The sequence below is a fragment of the Palaemon carinicauda genome, chromosome 15 (assembly GCF_036898095.1).
Source record: "Palaemon carinicauda isolate YSFRI2023 chromosome 15, ASM3689809v2, whole genome shotgun sequence".
NCBI classification, from domain to species: Eukaryota; Metazoa; Arthropoda; class Malacostraca; order Decapoda; family Palaemonidae; genus Palaemon; species Palaemon carinicauda.
In genome coordinates, this window is record NC_090739.1 from 63191682 (window position 1) to 63208684 (window position 17003).

General features: G+C 35.4%; 1 protein-coding gene across 1 annotated transcript; it reads right to left on the reverse strand.

The window, feature by feature from the left end:
* Window positions 1-397: 397 nt before the first annotated feature.
* On the reverse strand, window positions 398-15110 carry Gclc (glutamate--cysteine ligase). The gene is made up of 10 exons (XM_068388447.1): window positions 14999-15110; window positions 13561-13746; window positions 13042-13214; window positions 10863-11080; window positions 6332-6528; window positions 5489-5660; window positions 4703-4900; window positions 3522-3665; window positions 3042-3223; window positions 398-2459 (listed from the first exon to the last, which is right to left on the reverse strand). The coding sequence occupies exons 1-10, from the start codon at window positions 15097-15099 to the stop codon at window positions 2270-2272; spliced, it is 1761 nt and encodes a 586-aa protein (XP_068244548.1). The 5' UTR covers window positions 15100-15110; the 3' UTR covers window positions 398-2269.
* Window positions 15111-17003: the final 1893 nt, after the last annotated feature.

Sequence of the window (17003 nt, forward strand, 5' to 3'; positions counted from 1 at the left end):
CTGTTGAGCTCTGAAGCAGTGAAGTTAAAAAATACAGTATTTGGCCCAGTGCATGAATGGTTAACTGGCAATGAATGGTAGGTAGTTATACTGTATGTTTGATGCTCTACTAACACGTAGAGCAGTTAAACTACATAGGGTCTGGTCAGTGTTTGGATGACCACCAGTGCCTGCCAGACAACATTGGCACACTAGCTCTTGTGGCCATAAACGGAATTTGCAACTGATCTTTAGAAGTCTGGAAGGAGAGGTGGTTGTAATGAGGCCCTTGAACATGTTAAGATGAGCATGCATAGATCTAAGAGCAAGACCTATTGGTTTTTGCTTATAAAACTGGGACGTACAGATAGATTTGATCATCTTCTTAAGAGGGATTAACAAAATGTTAACAACTATGAATTATAAATTGTTTTTTATTCTTTCTGAATCCTTTTTCTCATTATAAATGGAAAAGGTTATTCTTTAAAATGAGCAAGTGTACAGTACTTCTATTAAAATATATATATATCTCAATGTGAGGAATGTGATAATTATATAAGTTGATTTGAGTAGCATCTCTATTAGTGTGTTGTCTTTGAGGTTATACTGTAATTTTTAAACAACTTTTTTAAAATTGTCCAATAAATAACAAAACTGTATATAATTATCTTCATAATGCAATTATTCACTGCATTTTCAGTCCTTAAATGTTGCTAAAACATTATCTGGATAACAATTCTTAATTTTTTAATTTCACATTAAACTGCTCGACATTGCACATGCTTCCCTTCCTCCAAGCTATGTGCTATTTTATGGTTAATGTATATATGTATGCATGTATATATACATACTGTATATATATTTATATATATATGTTGCTGCAGTTATAAAACTCAATCGCTTGAAATAAAAAGCAGCAAAATACACGATACTGATACAGCATTTCTGTTAGCACATTGCATTAGGAAAGAAATGCATATACTCATAATATTTATTCGCTATCGTAAATGAAAGTAGAAAGTACATTACTTTCGACAATATAAAGGGAAACCCACAAGTGTGGGTACCCTGTTAACCCTAATACAGTAGGCAAATAGTGGCACTTTTATCTTTAATAAACCTACAGTCTTCTATTTGGAATGATCTTTCATAATACGATACAGTATACAGATATACAGGGTACTGTATTTTAAAGCTGTCTATATATCTGTCTACATCTCCCATATACAGTTTTGCAGGCTATAAATTAACACTTAGACACAGGTTCTATTAAATAAAATCTTATGAACTCAACATCAGAGGTTCACAATTATGTGGTAAGACTATAAAATGTGACTTTAATCACCTAGGGGAAAAATGAGAAGTGCACTGCCCAAAGAACAATCAAATTGCATAAATACAGCGCTGTATTTCATTAATACTGAATTCGTTAAAAGCTTGCAAAGTGATCTGTTAAGAGAAACTTTAGAGTTGACGCCTGTAACATGTAACTATCTATGCAAAACACCACTAGAGAAGTATTTCTGATATCAGTGAGGATGTAGTTGTACCCTGACAATAACTAATATCTCTTACTGCATGCAATTCCATTATATAGTATTGTGCTCTTTGCTGCTACTAAAAAAAAAAAAGGAGTACAGTTTAGTACTGTCTTTGCAGTCCATAGGACATAGAATAATGTGACACCACAAGGCATGATTGTTGAGTTAAGCATTAAAAATCCCTATTTAATAGAGATAAATATATGAAGTAGGAGCTGGGTTGAAGAGTCATAGATTTACTCGCCTATTACGTACAAAAAAAAATTGGTTCTAAAATAAAGGTATGAACAATTGTAAAAAAAATAAAAGACAAAAAAAATGACAGTAAAATGTAAAAGTGACTGAACTGACAGTTATAAGAACTTAATAAAATGTTAAAACATTTAAACAAAATTATAGTACAGTATTTCAAATTTGTAGAAAAACTCTGGGAAAGTACTTTTTTTAAAGTATAAAATCCAAAATACACGATGAAAAAAAATTCCATCAACATAAATATTAAACACAACACAGGTTTGTACATCTAGGCTAAAAGCTATGCACTGTGACATATTGAAAGATTCCTTTCAAAAATTATGGTCCCATCATTAACCTGATGAAATGCACTCAGTTTCAAAGAACACTTCAATAAATACCCAGGAGCATAATTACTGGTCATCACAGATTTCATGAAACTATTATATAACAATATCTAATTTATGAAACAGATATGTTAGTATAATAATTTGTTTTGAGGTTAATCATGTCGTTTATTCTGCAACTCGGGATGCCATGCACGTCATCTGTATGATTTTCTTCATGGCTTTCGGTATGTCTTCCGAGGTCCTTGTCTTTGGAGTTCCTCCTAGAAGTTCCCGGCATTCTCGTTTCCCTTGGGAAATCTCACTGCTTGCTATGATTAGGTCATAGGATATTCCATCACTTACAACAGAATCTTGCCTGGAAGAAGATACAGGATGACAGATCAGAAATTTCTACAAAATTTCAACGCAGTACAATAAAATCCTCTAACAAATATATTTTTTCATAAATATTTTAAAAATTGATTTTTGCTTCCCTTTCAGAAAGTTATATTCACTCCTTACTGGCAAATGCCTTACGATTTTCTACCAAATCAAAAATTGCCTCCACTGATTTCTTTTGTATAAAGTATCTATGATCAATCCCTTTATGTACAGTATATTACTGTACTAGAATTATTTAATTGTAGGATAAGTACTGTGACTATACATACTTCACCTTACAACTTCACTTGAATACAATATAGCAGCTCTTGGGCTTTACAGAGATCCCAGTGTATAAGAACTCTAAGGGTTTTTGCACATTATGGTAATTTATAGTAAATGCCCAACCCTCTTTATTTACCCATGCTTGGGTTAGGCCTGATTGTATAATTCCCATGTAAGAGCTTTATGTTATATACTTACTGTACCAGTTGATAAACCGTCTATACATTAGTTTACAATCTATGGCAATTTAGGAAAACTTATCTTTGTGATTAAAATTAAAAATATGCATTACCTGTACTCTGGGTGTGTTGTGACAAAGTTCCTGATCCAAGCTGCTGTTGTCATTGCTGTGCCGGCAGCTCTTGCGCTTATGAAGTTCAGATACTGACCAATAGTGCAGGCTGTATCGGCATCCATGTCTAACAATCCTAAATACTGCCTTACTAATGGGACAAGACCCATAAAATCGTCACCCTGAAAAATTTAAGACATTTAAATAATAAAGGTTCCAAATACACAAACTATTAAATTATGAAAAAGTAAAGGACATTCTAAATTCATTGCAACTGTCTCAAAGACATATATAAAGTATAAAGACGTTACATATACGCACACATAAATAATATCTATGTATTTTTAAGGAGAAAAATTAAGAAGAAAATATAGTAGTCAAAGTTCAGTGATCAATCATAAAATCAAAGTGAAATACATCACAATAAGATGCAAAATTACAATTCAATTTCAAATGATAAGTCCAGTTGTATATTCTTACCATCCCATTTATAATTTCATTTACGGTCATCTGACTTGCGTCATCTCCTTTATCACATTCCCGAGAAAAGATATCACGGCGGAACCACAGTTTCTGCTCCAGTACTGCATTACGCTTTTGACAATTCTTCATGTTCTCATCAACCTTAGAAAAATGGAGATACAGTACATATGAATATACAGATTTGAAATAGACACAGGTATACCTAAATTCATCATAGAAAATAAACTAGATCTTCAGGCATGGTAGGAGGCTACTTGCTTGGCATACTGTAGGCAGCATTCTAACTTTTTTACATTAATTTTTTGTTACATAAATGCCATTTTTTTTCAGCCTTTTAATATTTACCACTTCTGGCCTCTCACCACCTAGCCATCCAACTTCTTTAAATTTACCTTTAGTGCAATTTTCACCTTTTACGACTAATCCCCTCCCTCCGCTCATCTAGTAATGAATTAATGGTCTAGTAAACTATTTTTGGTTAAAAGGAAGTTAAAGCTAAGTATTTTCACCTGTTTTCTGTCAATCAGTCAATGGAACATTGAAGAAACTGTTTTCATTTCTTTTCCAAAAATAATGTGTATGGTATATAACTACAAAGATATAGTACTGTATTATTGACACATTTTTTTCCAACAATAATGATATCACAGAGCATACTCTAACAATCTCTGGGCCATAACATGTGGAGATTTTTTGGGGTGAAAATAATTTAAAAATACTTTCCTGTTAACAGGAATCAACCAAGAATTTTTCCAAACTTGGTGGTTTCTCAGTTTTTGTTTTTACTTTTTGAGAAAGTAAGAGCTATCAATTACCTGTCCTTAAAAGTCTGCAATTATTCTGGTTAGAAAAAAAAAAATTTGGCTCCAAGTTGACTGAGTTCTGATACAGGTACTTTGGAATTATGCAGTTTCAATTCTACATAATTCATATCTGTTGAAAATTATGTGACTTTGAATGCCATTGAAGAAGAATGACAATAGTTTAAGGCAATGTTCTTTCAACTTCAGGATGCACTGGTATCACTCGCATCTTTCCACCCACTTAGTTTGGTTTTTACCTACCCAGATGATCAACATCTTTTAAAGAGAAAAAACTAAGGTCTGCATGAAGGACCAACTGAGAACTTTCAAAATTCAAATCAACGGGTGAAAATGATAAAATGCAACAATGCTTACCTTTGAAATAGGAATCAGTGTATTCAATTTGAAAGTCAGGATTGCCCTGGTCAGAAGCACAATGAATACTCCAAAAGCAGCATTCTCAAAGTCTGTTAATTGGACTTCGCATGGACGAAACTCGACTCTCCAGCCAATATCACTGTTGACTGGTGGTATTTTAAAGCGCATTGTCTGCCAGTTTGTACTCTGAATATTCTGTTTAAAAAATTCATTATTAGCCTCTAAGATACTTAATGACTTATATCCAGAAAACATTAGATGTCATATATAATAATGTACTGCTTTTGAAGCAATAAAAGCTCTAGTTTTTTCAATTTTGTGGAGTAATCTAGTGCACTATACTGTGTACTAAAGAACATTTACGGTAATTGATACACTTATATGACTAAGATCCATTTTGGGAAACCTCAGACATTTTAATGTGAAATGACATAGTATTGCGCAAAATTAATTTCTATTAAACATTATTTTTTGTTTCAAAGGAATGTATTGTACCACAGTAAACTATTGTTATATAAATTTTCCCCAATTATAATGTTCAATGAAAACTTATTAATATACAGGACTTCAACATTCTTCAATCAATAAACAATATTTATATAAATCTTATATCTTTTTACTTTCTTGATTATTTCTCATGAACTTAGCAAGCTAATCAGCATAGCAAAACTTGCTATACTGTACAAAAAAAATATCTGCTCAATATTACTCTAATGGCAATGGGTAAACAACTCGAGGAAATCATGGAAAGATTGGTTGAGCATCAACAAAGGGGAGGCTTACTTCAAAATGATCCATTTCTCTCCTATCATCCTGATGCAGCTTCTCAGAGAAGAGTGAAATGGAATCCCGAATGAATAGGTGAGCAATGTGCTGTGCAATGGCTTCATCTACTTTGCTATCAAGCAGTTTCTGTTTGATTTCTTTGTCATACACTAATGGTATGTCATTGTACCTGTAAATGTTAAAATATCACCTGTAAATTTGGTTACAATGGTACATCATTGTACTGTGCAGTACCTATAAAAGTGGATATGTTATCTGTACATACAGTACATGTAGTATGTACTTTAACTGTTAAAATGAAACATTCATCCATATCTATGACAACGCTGGTGTAAATTTTTTTTTGTATGAAAGTAATCATTTCTCCTGTATTCACAAGTTAAATGCATAGCAGTGTTGGATTTGTATAGGTGAAAACTGACCATTAAACAGTAAACAATAAAATCAAATAGATGGAAACTACTCAGTTAAAAGTTATCTAACAAAGATTTTTTTTTTCTACACCGTATAGTTTTCTTAATAAATTGATGTCCAACCTCTTAAAGTTGTTACCTAATTTCTGCCTAATATAAGAATATATCCTACCCTTAAAAACTTACTGCAAATATTGTCAATCAACCCAGCTGTCATGTTAAATTAAGCAATAATAATACTAGTACTGTAATAATAACAGTCACTTATAAGTGGGTAATCAATACTCACTGGCTCAAATACTAATAACAATAGAGCTTGATCTTAGAGTAACGTCTCGAATTATTAAAGAAAAATGCTCATTTCATTTAATCATCAATACTTTTCAACCACAACACACTTACAAATAAAACACAGCACCCAGCCTACCTTCCTCCGCATTCAGAGAGATAGCAGTCCACGGAATCATACCGGGACTTGGGTATCACAAATCTATCGTTGCTGAGGGGTTCAAGGCCACGTTCCTCTCTTGTCCGGCAGTCGACAGATCCAGAAATCACATCCCATCTACAGTCGACATCAGTAAGATAACCACGGAAAATCGGACTTGCAGCCGTAAGGGCAAGCTGGAAAAATTGTGTGTGTTCCTAGTTTAGTCTGCTGATATATTACTGTATTACTATCAATGTTGTCGTAATTATGTTTAATTACGTTTTCTTGTTTAATTTCTTAAGCGGCACATGCAGTAAGATAACTGGCACAAATTTTGTAAAGAGTACATGGACAGTATTTTACTGGGTAATATTTTGACGGGAATTATAAGTTCCACAATAACATTAATGAGATGTACAATATGAGGCATATCAAGACATACATAAAGCTTTTTGCATTTCCTCCAAATAAAGTGACGTCTCCTACAGGAGATGGAGAAAAAGTATGTGAGCCTTTTGTACATCTAAATAAATGCATATTTAGATGTTCCTGCACAATTCACTAAAGTAAAAAATAATTCTTGCTGACAAAATTTATCATGCTTTTCTGTCAATCAATCCAGTTTTAGTGATTATTTGTAAACAACACTATCAAATTTGTAAAACGCTACCTTAACAAGCCGAAGTCCCTTTTCTACACGAACGCAAACTCTCAGTCGAAACCCTTTCTATAGGCAAGTGAACTAAAGCTGAAAAATCACAAATTTTAAATATAATTTGTATTTTTCCTAACTACTGTATACAAACCTGAGTCCTTTAATAGAAGAATGTTTCTGTGCTGATGGAAAACTTAGTACCTAAAACATTAACAAGGTGTCGGTACACTAGTTGCTGGTAGTTACGGGCTGGTCCTCCTACTGATACACTGAACAGCTACTATGACTGCATGTGGGATTTTTGAGGGAGGTGGAAGGGGGATGTTTAAGTTAAATGACTCTGGTTTGTATAGTTACGAAAAATAAAAATTATCTTTAAAATGTGTGATTTGTTCGTTCATGATTATAAAACTTTGTCTTTTAATAGGAGATTTATTGTTATGTGGAAAGAAGTTTCTATTGCTAAACTGGCTGGCTATAATCTCAAGATCACTATGCTCGGACTTGATAAGGTCCAAAGAATAACATTATAGAAACCTAGTGAAACAGGGGAAACAATACTGTCAGGTTCATGGCCCCGCCAACCAAGGATGTTGAAAAAGATAATCTCTTTCTTAGACTAGTGAGTCTGTCAAGTAAGGCACATACAAATCAATGGTTGCTTGTAAATATCATTCTTCCGCCTCGTAAGGAGGTTGGTGGAATGAAAACTTTTACTTAAAAGTAATAGAAAAACTGCTGGCCATAGATGAAGCTTACCTGTATCTACATCCATCCATCTACATAGGATTTCAACAGCTATAGCCAAGGGAGGGGAAGAAGAAAGGATAAGGGCCTGACACTCACTCGCATCCTAGACTTATATTGTAACTGCTATCTTAGACATGATTTTTTGGGTCGTGTAAAGGAGTTAGTGTTACTAAACCACTTGGTGAGCAGCAATCACAGCTCCCAATGAAAAAGTATCCAAAGACTTGCGAGTGCATTTCCGCAAATGTGCAGTAAAGGTGGTCCGACACTTCCATACGCCAACGTCTAAAACTATACTCACAGAGAGATTTTTCTTGAAGGCTAGAGTAGCACCAATTCCTCTGATCTCATGGGCCTGCATCTGAACTTGCTCTGATGCGCTGAGGAATCTAGGGAGTAATGCTCTGTTCATAGTCTCCAGTAGCCAAAAGGAGATTGTAGTTTTAGTGACTTTCTTCTTCACCTTACTAGTACTTATGAACAAGTTCTGTAATCTGGTTCTGATAGTCTAGGTTCTCTTAAGGTAGCACATTAACCCTTTTACCCCCAGGCTATTTGGAACTTTCCAACCCTTAACCCCCAGGGGTTATTTTTTTTTTTCAAGAACATTTTGCAGTATATTTTTTTTAAATTGCTCTAACAGCCTTAATTTTCGTCATAAAGAGGCCAGGTTGGTCTCATTCTCTTGGAAAATGCCTGAAGTTTCTCAAAAAAAATTATAAAAAATATGCAAAAAAAATGTAAATACAGATAGCAGTTTTTTGCAAGGACGTACCGGTACGTCCATGGGGGTAAAGGGATGAGTTTTGTGAAACGTACCAGTACGTCCTTTGGGGGTAAGTAAAAGGGTTAATGGCCTTACAGAACACAAAAGTAACTCATCTGGTTACTGCTATAAGTGATGAAAACTGTAAAAAATGAAAACCTAGAATCAAGGATAGATGGATTTTGAGTTTTAACTAAGAAATCAAGAACAAAAGATAAAAAGACTTGCCTCCTGTGCTCAGAATGAGAGACAAAATAAGAGAGTCCATGTAGTTCCTCTACACGCTTAGACAAAGCTAAAGCAAGCAGAAAAACTGTTTTGATGGTGAGGTCTCTATTGAGGCTAGCCTCAACAGTTCATAAGCTCTCTTTAAAGACTGCAAAACCTTGGTCACATCCCAAGCTGGAAGTTGGATTTTGCAAAGAAGACAGGTCTGCTCTATACTCCAGATTATCATTATTATTATCACTTGCTAAGCTACAACCCTAGTTGGAAAAGCAAGATGCTATAAGCCCAGGGGCCCCAGCAGGGAAAATAGCCCAGTGAGGAAAGGAAACAAGGAAAAATAAAATACTTTAAGAATCGTCACATAAAATAAATATTTTCTATATGAACTATAAAAATGTTAACAAAACAAGAGGAAAAGAAATAAGATTTAATAGTGTGACCAAGTGTACCCTTAAGCAAACATTAAACAAGATACAGTCAATTCTCATGAAGAGGAAATATCCACTCTTCTCAGTCTCATTACCAGGCCCAAGGCCAAGCAATACCCTTTTACTGCTGAGACTGAGAGGTATTTTATCTTTTGTGGATAAGCTAGAAAGTCCACTACTATTGGAATAAAGGCTCCTAGAGAAGTATTCCGTTGATGGTACCAACCACAGAAGACGGCCCACTTTGTCTGTGGAGGATTTCCTGAGGTAGCAAAACATGTCTTGCACAAAGAGCCTCTTTCTCTCTCTCTCTCTCTCTCTCTTTGAAGGGGTCCTAGATATCCTCCACTTGTGAAGTTTAAAGGCTGCTCATGAAAGGCAGAGGCAAGGGACAGTGATATTGACCTATAAAGCAGGCCAATGCCCTAGAGACTGACCATATATACACATGATCAGCACCAAAGTCCCCTCTCCACCCATGCAAGGACCAAGGAGGGCCAGGCAATGGCTGCTGAGGACTCAGCAGATAGGCCTATAGGCTCCCCCAAACCCCATCCTTAGCTCACAAGGATGGTAAGGTTGCAGCGACCAAAGAAACTAACGAGTTTGAGCGAGACTTGAACCCCAGTCTGGCGATTGCCAGTCAGGGACGTTACCACATCGGCCACCGCAATCCTTAAGTGATAGAGATTCCACAGAGTTGTGGAACCACTACAGGTGGGGCTATGGGGAAAGCTCTCTCAGAACCTAGACTAGTAGAAGCAGAAGTTTCAGGTACTACTATGTTTGAGTCCATTTCAGAACTAATAGAGTTAATTTTAGGTTTGGGAATGAAAAAACTATTACCCTTCGATGAAGGCAAAGGGGCAGAAAAACATAGTCATTGAGGCAATTCATGAACCCTACTGAGAGGACCACAGTATTGCAAACTGTCATTGTCAAGGAAGATGCATTATTCTCTTTCAAGGGATTAAGGGTAAGGCTAATTTCTCTCAGGATGGTGCACCTTGTAATCCCAGGAGAAGTCCAAAGGTGTAGCACAACGTTGTCAACTGGAATAAGATTTGGAAGTACACAGGACTCTTCTTGTGCAGTAAGCTCTCCTGTTTTGCTAGGGGAGACAGGAGTCTTTCAGCCTTGAGACTAGTCCAAAGATTAATTGGTCACCATTCTTCTCCATCTTGTCACCTGAGGAGACTGAAGGGGAAAGATCAAAGGGTAGAGTACTGGAGGTTGAAGGAAGAGGTCTAGCCCTATTCTTCCCCTTCCTGCCATATGCCTGCTACTGGGAGGGTGACCACTCCCTATACTCTTCACATGAGGAATCCAGATAGGAAAAGTTTGGAAAGCCACAAGGTATAAGGATCTACCTCCCTGCAACTCATAAAAGTGGCCCTGACACTCCTAAGCAGGTCCGCATCTCTGCCTTTGGCATGGGGAAGCTTACACCCACTTTCAAAAGAGAAAGAAAGGATATTAGTGAAGACAAGTAACAAGAGAAGCCGATAACATGTCAGTGTTAGTGGCAATTCAGTGTAGTGGCTTCCCCGCCACCTGGCAATAACTACCAGCTACTGCCGACTCCTTGTTATACAGTACGTTTTAACTGCCGAGTTCCTCAGCTGCGCTGAACTATTCTTCTAATGAAGGAAGGTTTGTACTCATGCTGGAACAAATAAGAAATACCAATAGAAAACTCACCATGACAGGGCATAGAGGAGTGAGATGGTCGTACAAGACTCTAGCTTCTCCAATGTTGCAAGCCTGGAAAGTCATCTGCAGGCACGAACATCCCATGCCAAAGCCCATGGCATCCAAATATACGTGGTCCACTTTTGCTGCCTCTGCTGATGTCCCGTCATCGCCATACCGAGACAAGTCCTCTACGAATGGGCTGGGGGTTTTCAGGTCCTTATAGACTGAGGGGAAGGAAGTAATTAAAGGACGTGAAAGGGGATGTGTCATTACTCATGTTTAAAAGATATAATACATGACTGAAGTAAAAAGATAATGTTTTGATCTATGCAAATAATTTACATTGGATGTGCCCATCCACAGTTAACTAATCACCGGATATACAATTCACTGCTTTGATCAACTTTGATCATAGATGAAATCATGAAACAGTCCTTTGACTGAATCTACCTAAGAAATTATTTAGTTCCTCCCAATTCTTTTTGTAAACAACATAACGGACATGATATAGAATTAAACAAAACTATAATGTGAAAGTTTTTTCCTTTTAACCAGATGTCAACTTTAAATCCAAATTGAATGAATAAGCAGAGGAAATGTATTAACATGAAATATTCAGTTTAAATATTAATCAGTATCTTACACATTAATTCACAAATGATATGTGGATTAATGATGATTTTAACAAATTTAATATTATTCTGTTATAATTCACCCCATTAACCCAAAAATACAAATAATAAAGATATCCATCATTCACCAATTTTATAAATAAGTCCAACTGCATTTGCCACCACTCATTAAGAGCCACCAGATCCCCTTTTACTTATTGGAAGTTAAATAAGGTCTAGAAAGTTCCTACAGTAGTTGCATGAGGATGTTTAATTAGGCTACACTACAATGCAATGAATGCGGACTTTATTTCTGATTATCTATTCATGATTCTGTATAATATCAATGAAAAACAAGTCTGTTATTTTAGAGTTTACTAACTGACAAACTATTCTAAGATCTGTCTTGATTCTCATTTCTTAATGTTGTACTGGACCAGTTTGCTGCCCCTAAACCCTAATCCTAAAGGATATCTCCTACAGTTCAAAATACTTAAGAGAATTGCTACATATTGCGCAGCCAACAAATCGTATCGACACGAGAATAGCTACAGATGGCTTCAAACTGATGGAACCTAGATATATATCTACTTTAGGCTCTAGAGCCTTTAAATATGTGGCCCTGAGACTATATAATAAGCTCCCACGAAACATTCAAATGATTGAAGACATTAATGCTTTCAAGAGGAAACTGAAGACTTTCTTATTTAATCAGTCTTACAATTGAGGATTTAACAGTAACCAAACAATAAGTGATCTGAAACTATAAATACTCTGAACGAAAAAGGTAAAACAACAGCGGAGGTCCTGTAGAGAGTGGGGTTCTCCTGCTGTATGGGACCGGAAAAGCAGCCACCAAAGTAAAGCAAAGTAAAGTATGGATTCCCAATGTAAAGTATATAATATACAGTACTAGACTGACGAGTAAAGGTCCTTATGGAATAATAAATAGATAAGAACAACTTCCTACAGATATTTTATATCTTAAACCTAGTTCTATCACAAATTTACTTGCAGACATGTAATTTGGACCAAATAACTGATATTTCCCATGACCTAACTCAACGTTGAGTCATGGGTGGCAATATGTATAAAATACTTGAGAGTTACTACTAAGATAACTTGGGAGGGGTCTAGAGGTTCAAATAATCATGAACAGACACTCATTAAGCAGCAAAACTTCTAAAGACTAATAAAAAAGGGAATTCTATAAATCCCTGAAAACCAGAAACTCCATATTTTTATATAACAGAGATCTAGGATTATTCAAATAAGATTATACTGGAAAATCAAATGAAATATCTAAAGGTATTACGATTCCCCAAATCCAACAGAGGCCATGTTCAGAATACTACAAGACTCCAAAACTGTTACCTATTTAGCATGAGTTCACAGACTCAAAAATATACCTAAACCCTATTAAAAGGAATTAGACCTAAAGCATCATGGAATAGAAAAAAATTCTACGGCTTTTAAAGATAACAGACTCTGGTCTCTTTGGACTTACTGTAGTAGCCTACATCGTCCAAAAGGGCCAGAGCTGGACAAAGCTACAAAAGCCTCCAGATACTTACTTGGAACATTAATGGCAACCTTCTCTCCTCTGCGTTCCCGGATGTTGCGTGTCAGAGTTGAGTATCGCGGGTGGCTCTGGGTGATGGCCTCCGATGGAAAGAATAAAGAGCGAGATGGCCCCGAAGAAGGGTCAGCATGGGTCGGCGGGTAGGTGAAATCGGGGCATCCCAGCCTGTGGAGGAGACAAATGTTGATGTATAAGTAATAAATTGTTGAATGAAAATAATCTATTTTAAAAAGTATCTAATTACTGGTATATAAATAATAATGGATATTACCAGACAATCACATGTTCCATAATATTTTTTTTACCTTCCTTCCCATTCAACTCCCAAATTAAAGTTCCAATTCCATCTGAAGAGCCTAACCACAGGAGTAACCTTCTTAGTAAACTGCCTTAACTTATGGATAATTTTAGCCTTTTACTACAGTACTCGCCAGGAGGCTTGGTTGCTGACACCCTTGTACTTCATTGCAGTTTCAGGTTGAAATATAGAACAAATAAGAGAAAGTCTCACCTGGGAAAGCTAGTCAAGGAAAGAACCACTTCATCGGGTTGAAGTAAGCTCTGTACCTCACTCCTGCGAAAGCTCATGTTGTGTTCCACAATGTTGAAGTGCTGGACCAGTGACCCATAGGGTTGGCCGGGCGTCCCTTCAACCATATACTCTGCATATTCAGGGCGCCATAAAGATCTCACCTCTCTGTAAACAGAAGAAAGGGAGATTACACTTTCACTTATAAGCCCAGGGGCTCCAACAGGGAAAATAGACCAGTGAGGAAAATAAAAATAACATATTTTAAGAACAGCAACAACACCGAAACAAATATTTCCTATATACCTATAAAATCTTATCAAAACAAGCAGAAGAGAAATTAGTTAGAATAGAGTGCCCGAATGTACCCTCAAACAAGAGAACTTTAACCCAAGATAGTGGAAGACCATGGTACAGAGGTTATAGTACTAACAAAGATTAGAGAATGGATGGCTATTAAACACTAAAACTAAATGAAAATAAGACTGAGTTTATGGTGGCATACTTGGGTGACATCCAAATAAATATTAATAACCGCCTGGTTCCGATATTTAGAACAGCGTGACTTAAGTGTATCTATTGAATAATTTGTCTTTCGGTGCAAAAATATATAATGTAGTAAGAATCGCTGAATACTACCTTAGAAACATTGCACTGATAAATATCTGAATGAATAATCTGTAAAATGATCATATAATTAACTGTTATTGTCAGGATTGACTACTGTAACTATATCTATTAGAACCTACCCAAAGTGCAACTTGATAAATTACAATACATAACAAAAAGAGGAGAAAGAATGATAGAGGGTGTCCCACCCCGAGAAAGGATTACTCATATACTAATTGAATTCCACTGGCTGCCTATTAAAGCTAGAATGAAGTTTAAAACATGTACCATGACTCATCAACGTATAAGAACCAGACGTCCAAAATATTTAAGAGAATTGATACACATCGTGCAGCCAACAAATAGCGTTGACGCGTGAGTAATCACAAATGGTTTCTAGTTAATGAAGCCAAGACATAGAGGCAAGAAATATTGAATCATCCATAACGCAAGGGCATAAAAAACGAACATATTTGGTAGACTGGAACATGAAAAGGGGCGTCAACTTCCAACCATAAACAAAAGAAATTAATGATCTCGCCTTAGAGCGATAAAAATTCAATTAAACATTACACAGAAGCAATTTATTAAAGATGAAAAAGAAATATTGGAAATATGTCTCCCACAGGAACAAGCAAAAGCTTAACTATAAAAAATGAGTTATATGTAACACAAAGGAATAAACAAAAATAATGATCTTGCCAAATAGGAACAAAAAAAAATGAATTAAATGTCTTACATACACAACAACAAATTGAATTATCTGTCACATAGGATCAAGGAAAACAACTGAAACCTGGAGTTCACTCACTTGGGGTTTGTTTCCTCTGCTTCTCGAAGAACTTCCAGGAGTTCCGATCCACGCAAAGACAGTCTGGCCTTCCTATTCTCATGGTCCAGCTTAATGATCATGTATTCGATCTGTAAAGAAGAAGAAAATATGAATGATCATGTATTCTATTCAATCTGTAATGGATATATATATATATATATATATATATATATATATATATATATATATATATATATATATATATATATATATATATATATATATATATATATATATATAGGAAAAACTAATTTTAAGAAAGAAAATAGACACTCCTGTAATAGAAAAATCTGATGAGTTTAGTTTAGCAATACAAAATAGGTACTCCCAGGTACATGATGAAATGGAAGCAAGTGAAGAAGATATGAACAGTAATTTAACCGAATATGTATTTAAATCAGCGCAAGAGGTAGTTGAAAAAGTTCTTAAACAAAAACAAGGAAAACTATCAGATAAGACCAAAAACCCAATAAAGAAAAAATGGGATATGAGGGTAAAATCCAAGAAAGATTAAATAAATTTAGCTGAACTATCCAAAAGCAATAAACAAACTAAAACCACAAGACATTCATAAACATGAAACTAATTTTAAGGAAACACTAAAGAAAGGAAGAAGCATCAAATTGATAAAAAAAAAGACTTGGAACAGGACGCCAACAGATGTTTGCTTTAAAAGATGAAAATAAAAACATCAACAAAAGAGATGAAGTGATAAAAAGTGCAGAATATTTCTATACAATCCTATACAATAGTGATATGAGAAAATTATTTTGAAACACCTGAGCCGGTACCGAACGTAACAGTAAAAGTCATGAAAAGAGGCAAAGCAGCAAAGGAAGGTGGCCAAACAATTATTGATTTCATAATCGATAGAGATGATAAACCACCATGTATGGGATTTATGAACTATGAAAAAGCTTTTAATTCTGCCAAAACTTCAGAAGTAATGAAAGCGCTTCAGAGACAAGGAATAGACGAATCTTATGTTAGAACACTTGAAGATATCTATACAGGAAGTACAACAATTCTAAAATTACATAGAAATCGTGAGAAAATTGCAATTGAGAAAGGAATTAGACAGGGAGACCCCATCTCCTCTCCTAAATTATTCACAGCGTACCTAGAAGTTTTTAAGAATTTAGATTCTGAAAATGTATGAATTAACATTAATGGGAAATACTTTAACAACTTGGAATTTGTAGATGACATAGTTCTGTTTAGTGAATCATGGGATGAATTGCAAATGATAGCTTTGAATAGAGAAAGAAAAAATATAGGACTGAACATAAATATGAGTAAATTCAAGATAACATTCAATGAAAATTCATAGACAACATAAACGGTTATGGACAAACCCCTAGTAATTGTTAACGCATATCATTCATTCATTCATATCTTATCACACTACTCGTGTATACAATGAATATACGTACTTAAGACAGACGACAGTATTTCCCCAAGACATGAGGCCGAGATTAAAAGATGGATAAGCATGGGTGGGATGGAGAGCTTTTGGTAAACAAAATGAGATTATGAAAAATAAAATGCCACTTTCTTCAAAAAGGAAAGTATTTAATGAGATGATCCTACCAGTGTTAACTTATGCATCACAAACTTGGAGCCTTATTAAAGCTTTACAACATAAGGTAGTTACAACTCAAAGAGCTATGAAGAGAATAATAATGAGAGAAACATTCAGAGCCAGAAAAAGAGTAACATGGACAGGATATATAATGAGAATGAGAGATAATAGATGGACATTAAGAATGACAGAATGGGTCCCTAGAGATTGCAATCAAAGCAGGGGAAGGAAGAGAAGACGATGGATTGATGAGATACGAAAATTTAAGGGTATAAACTAGCATAGAAAGACCATAAACAGACGCGAGTTGAAGGACATGTCTGGGGCCTTGGTCCTGAAGTGGACTAGTTAAGGCTGATGACGATAGTCGATAATACTTCAGTGGTCTCAACTTCGATAGTG

Coding starts and splice junctions, on each gene's coding strand:
- Gclc (XM_068388447.1), bottom strand. CDS start 15,099: ATGATCATTAAGCTGGACCATGAGAATAGGAAGGCCAGACTGTCTTTG. Junction 13,215..13,560: donor TCCTTGACTAGCTTTCCCAG/GTGAGACTTTCT, acceptor TCTCCTCCACAG/GCTGGGATGCCCCGATTTCA. Junction 4,901..5,488: donor GAGAAATGGATCATTTTGAA/GTAAGCCTCCCC, acceptor TTTTTTAAACAG/AATATTCAGAGTACAAACTG.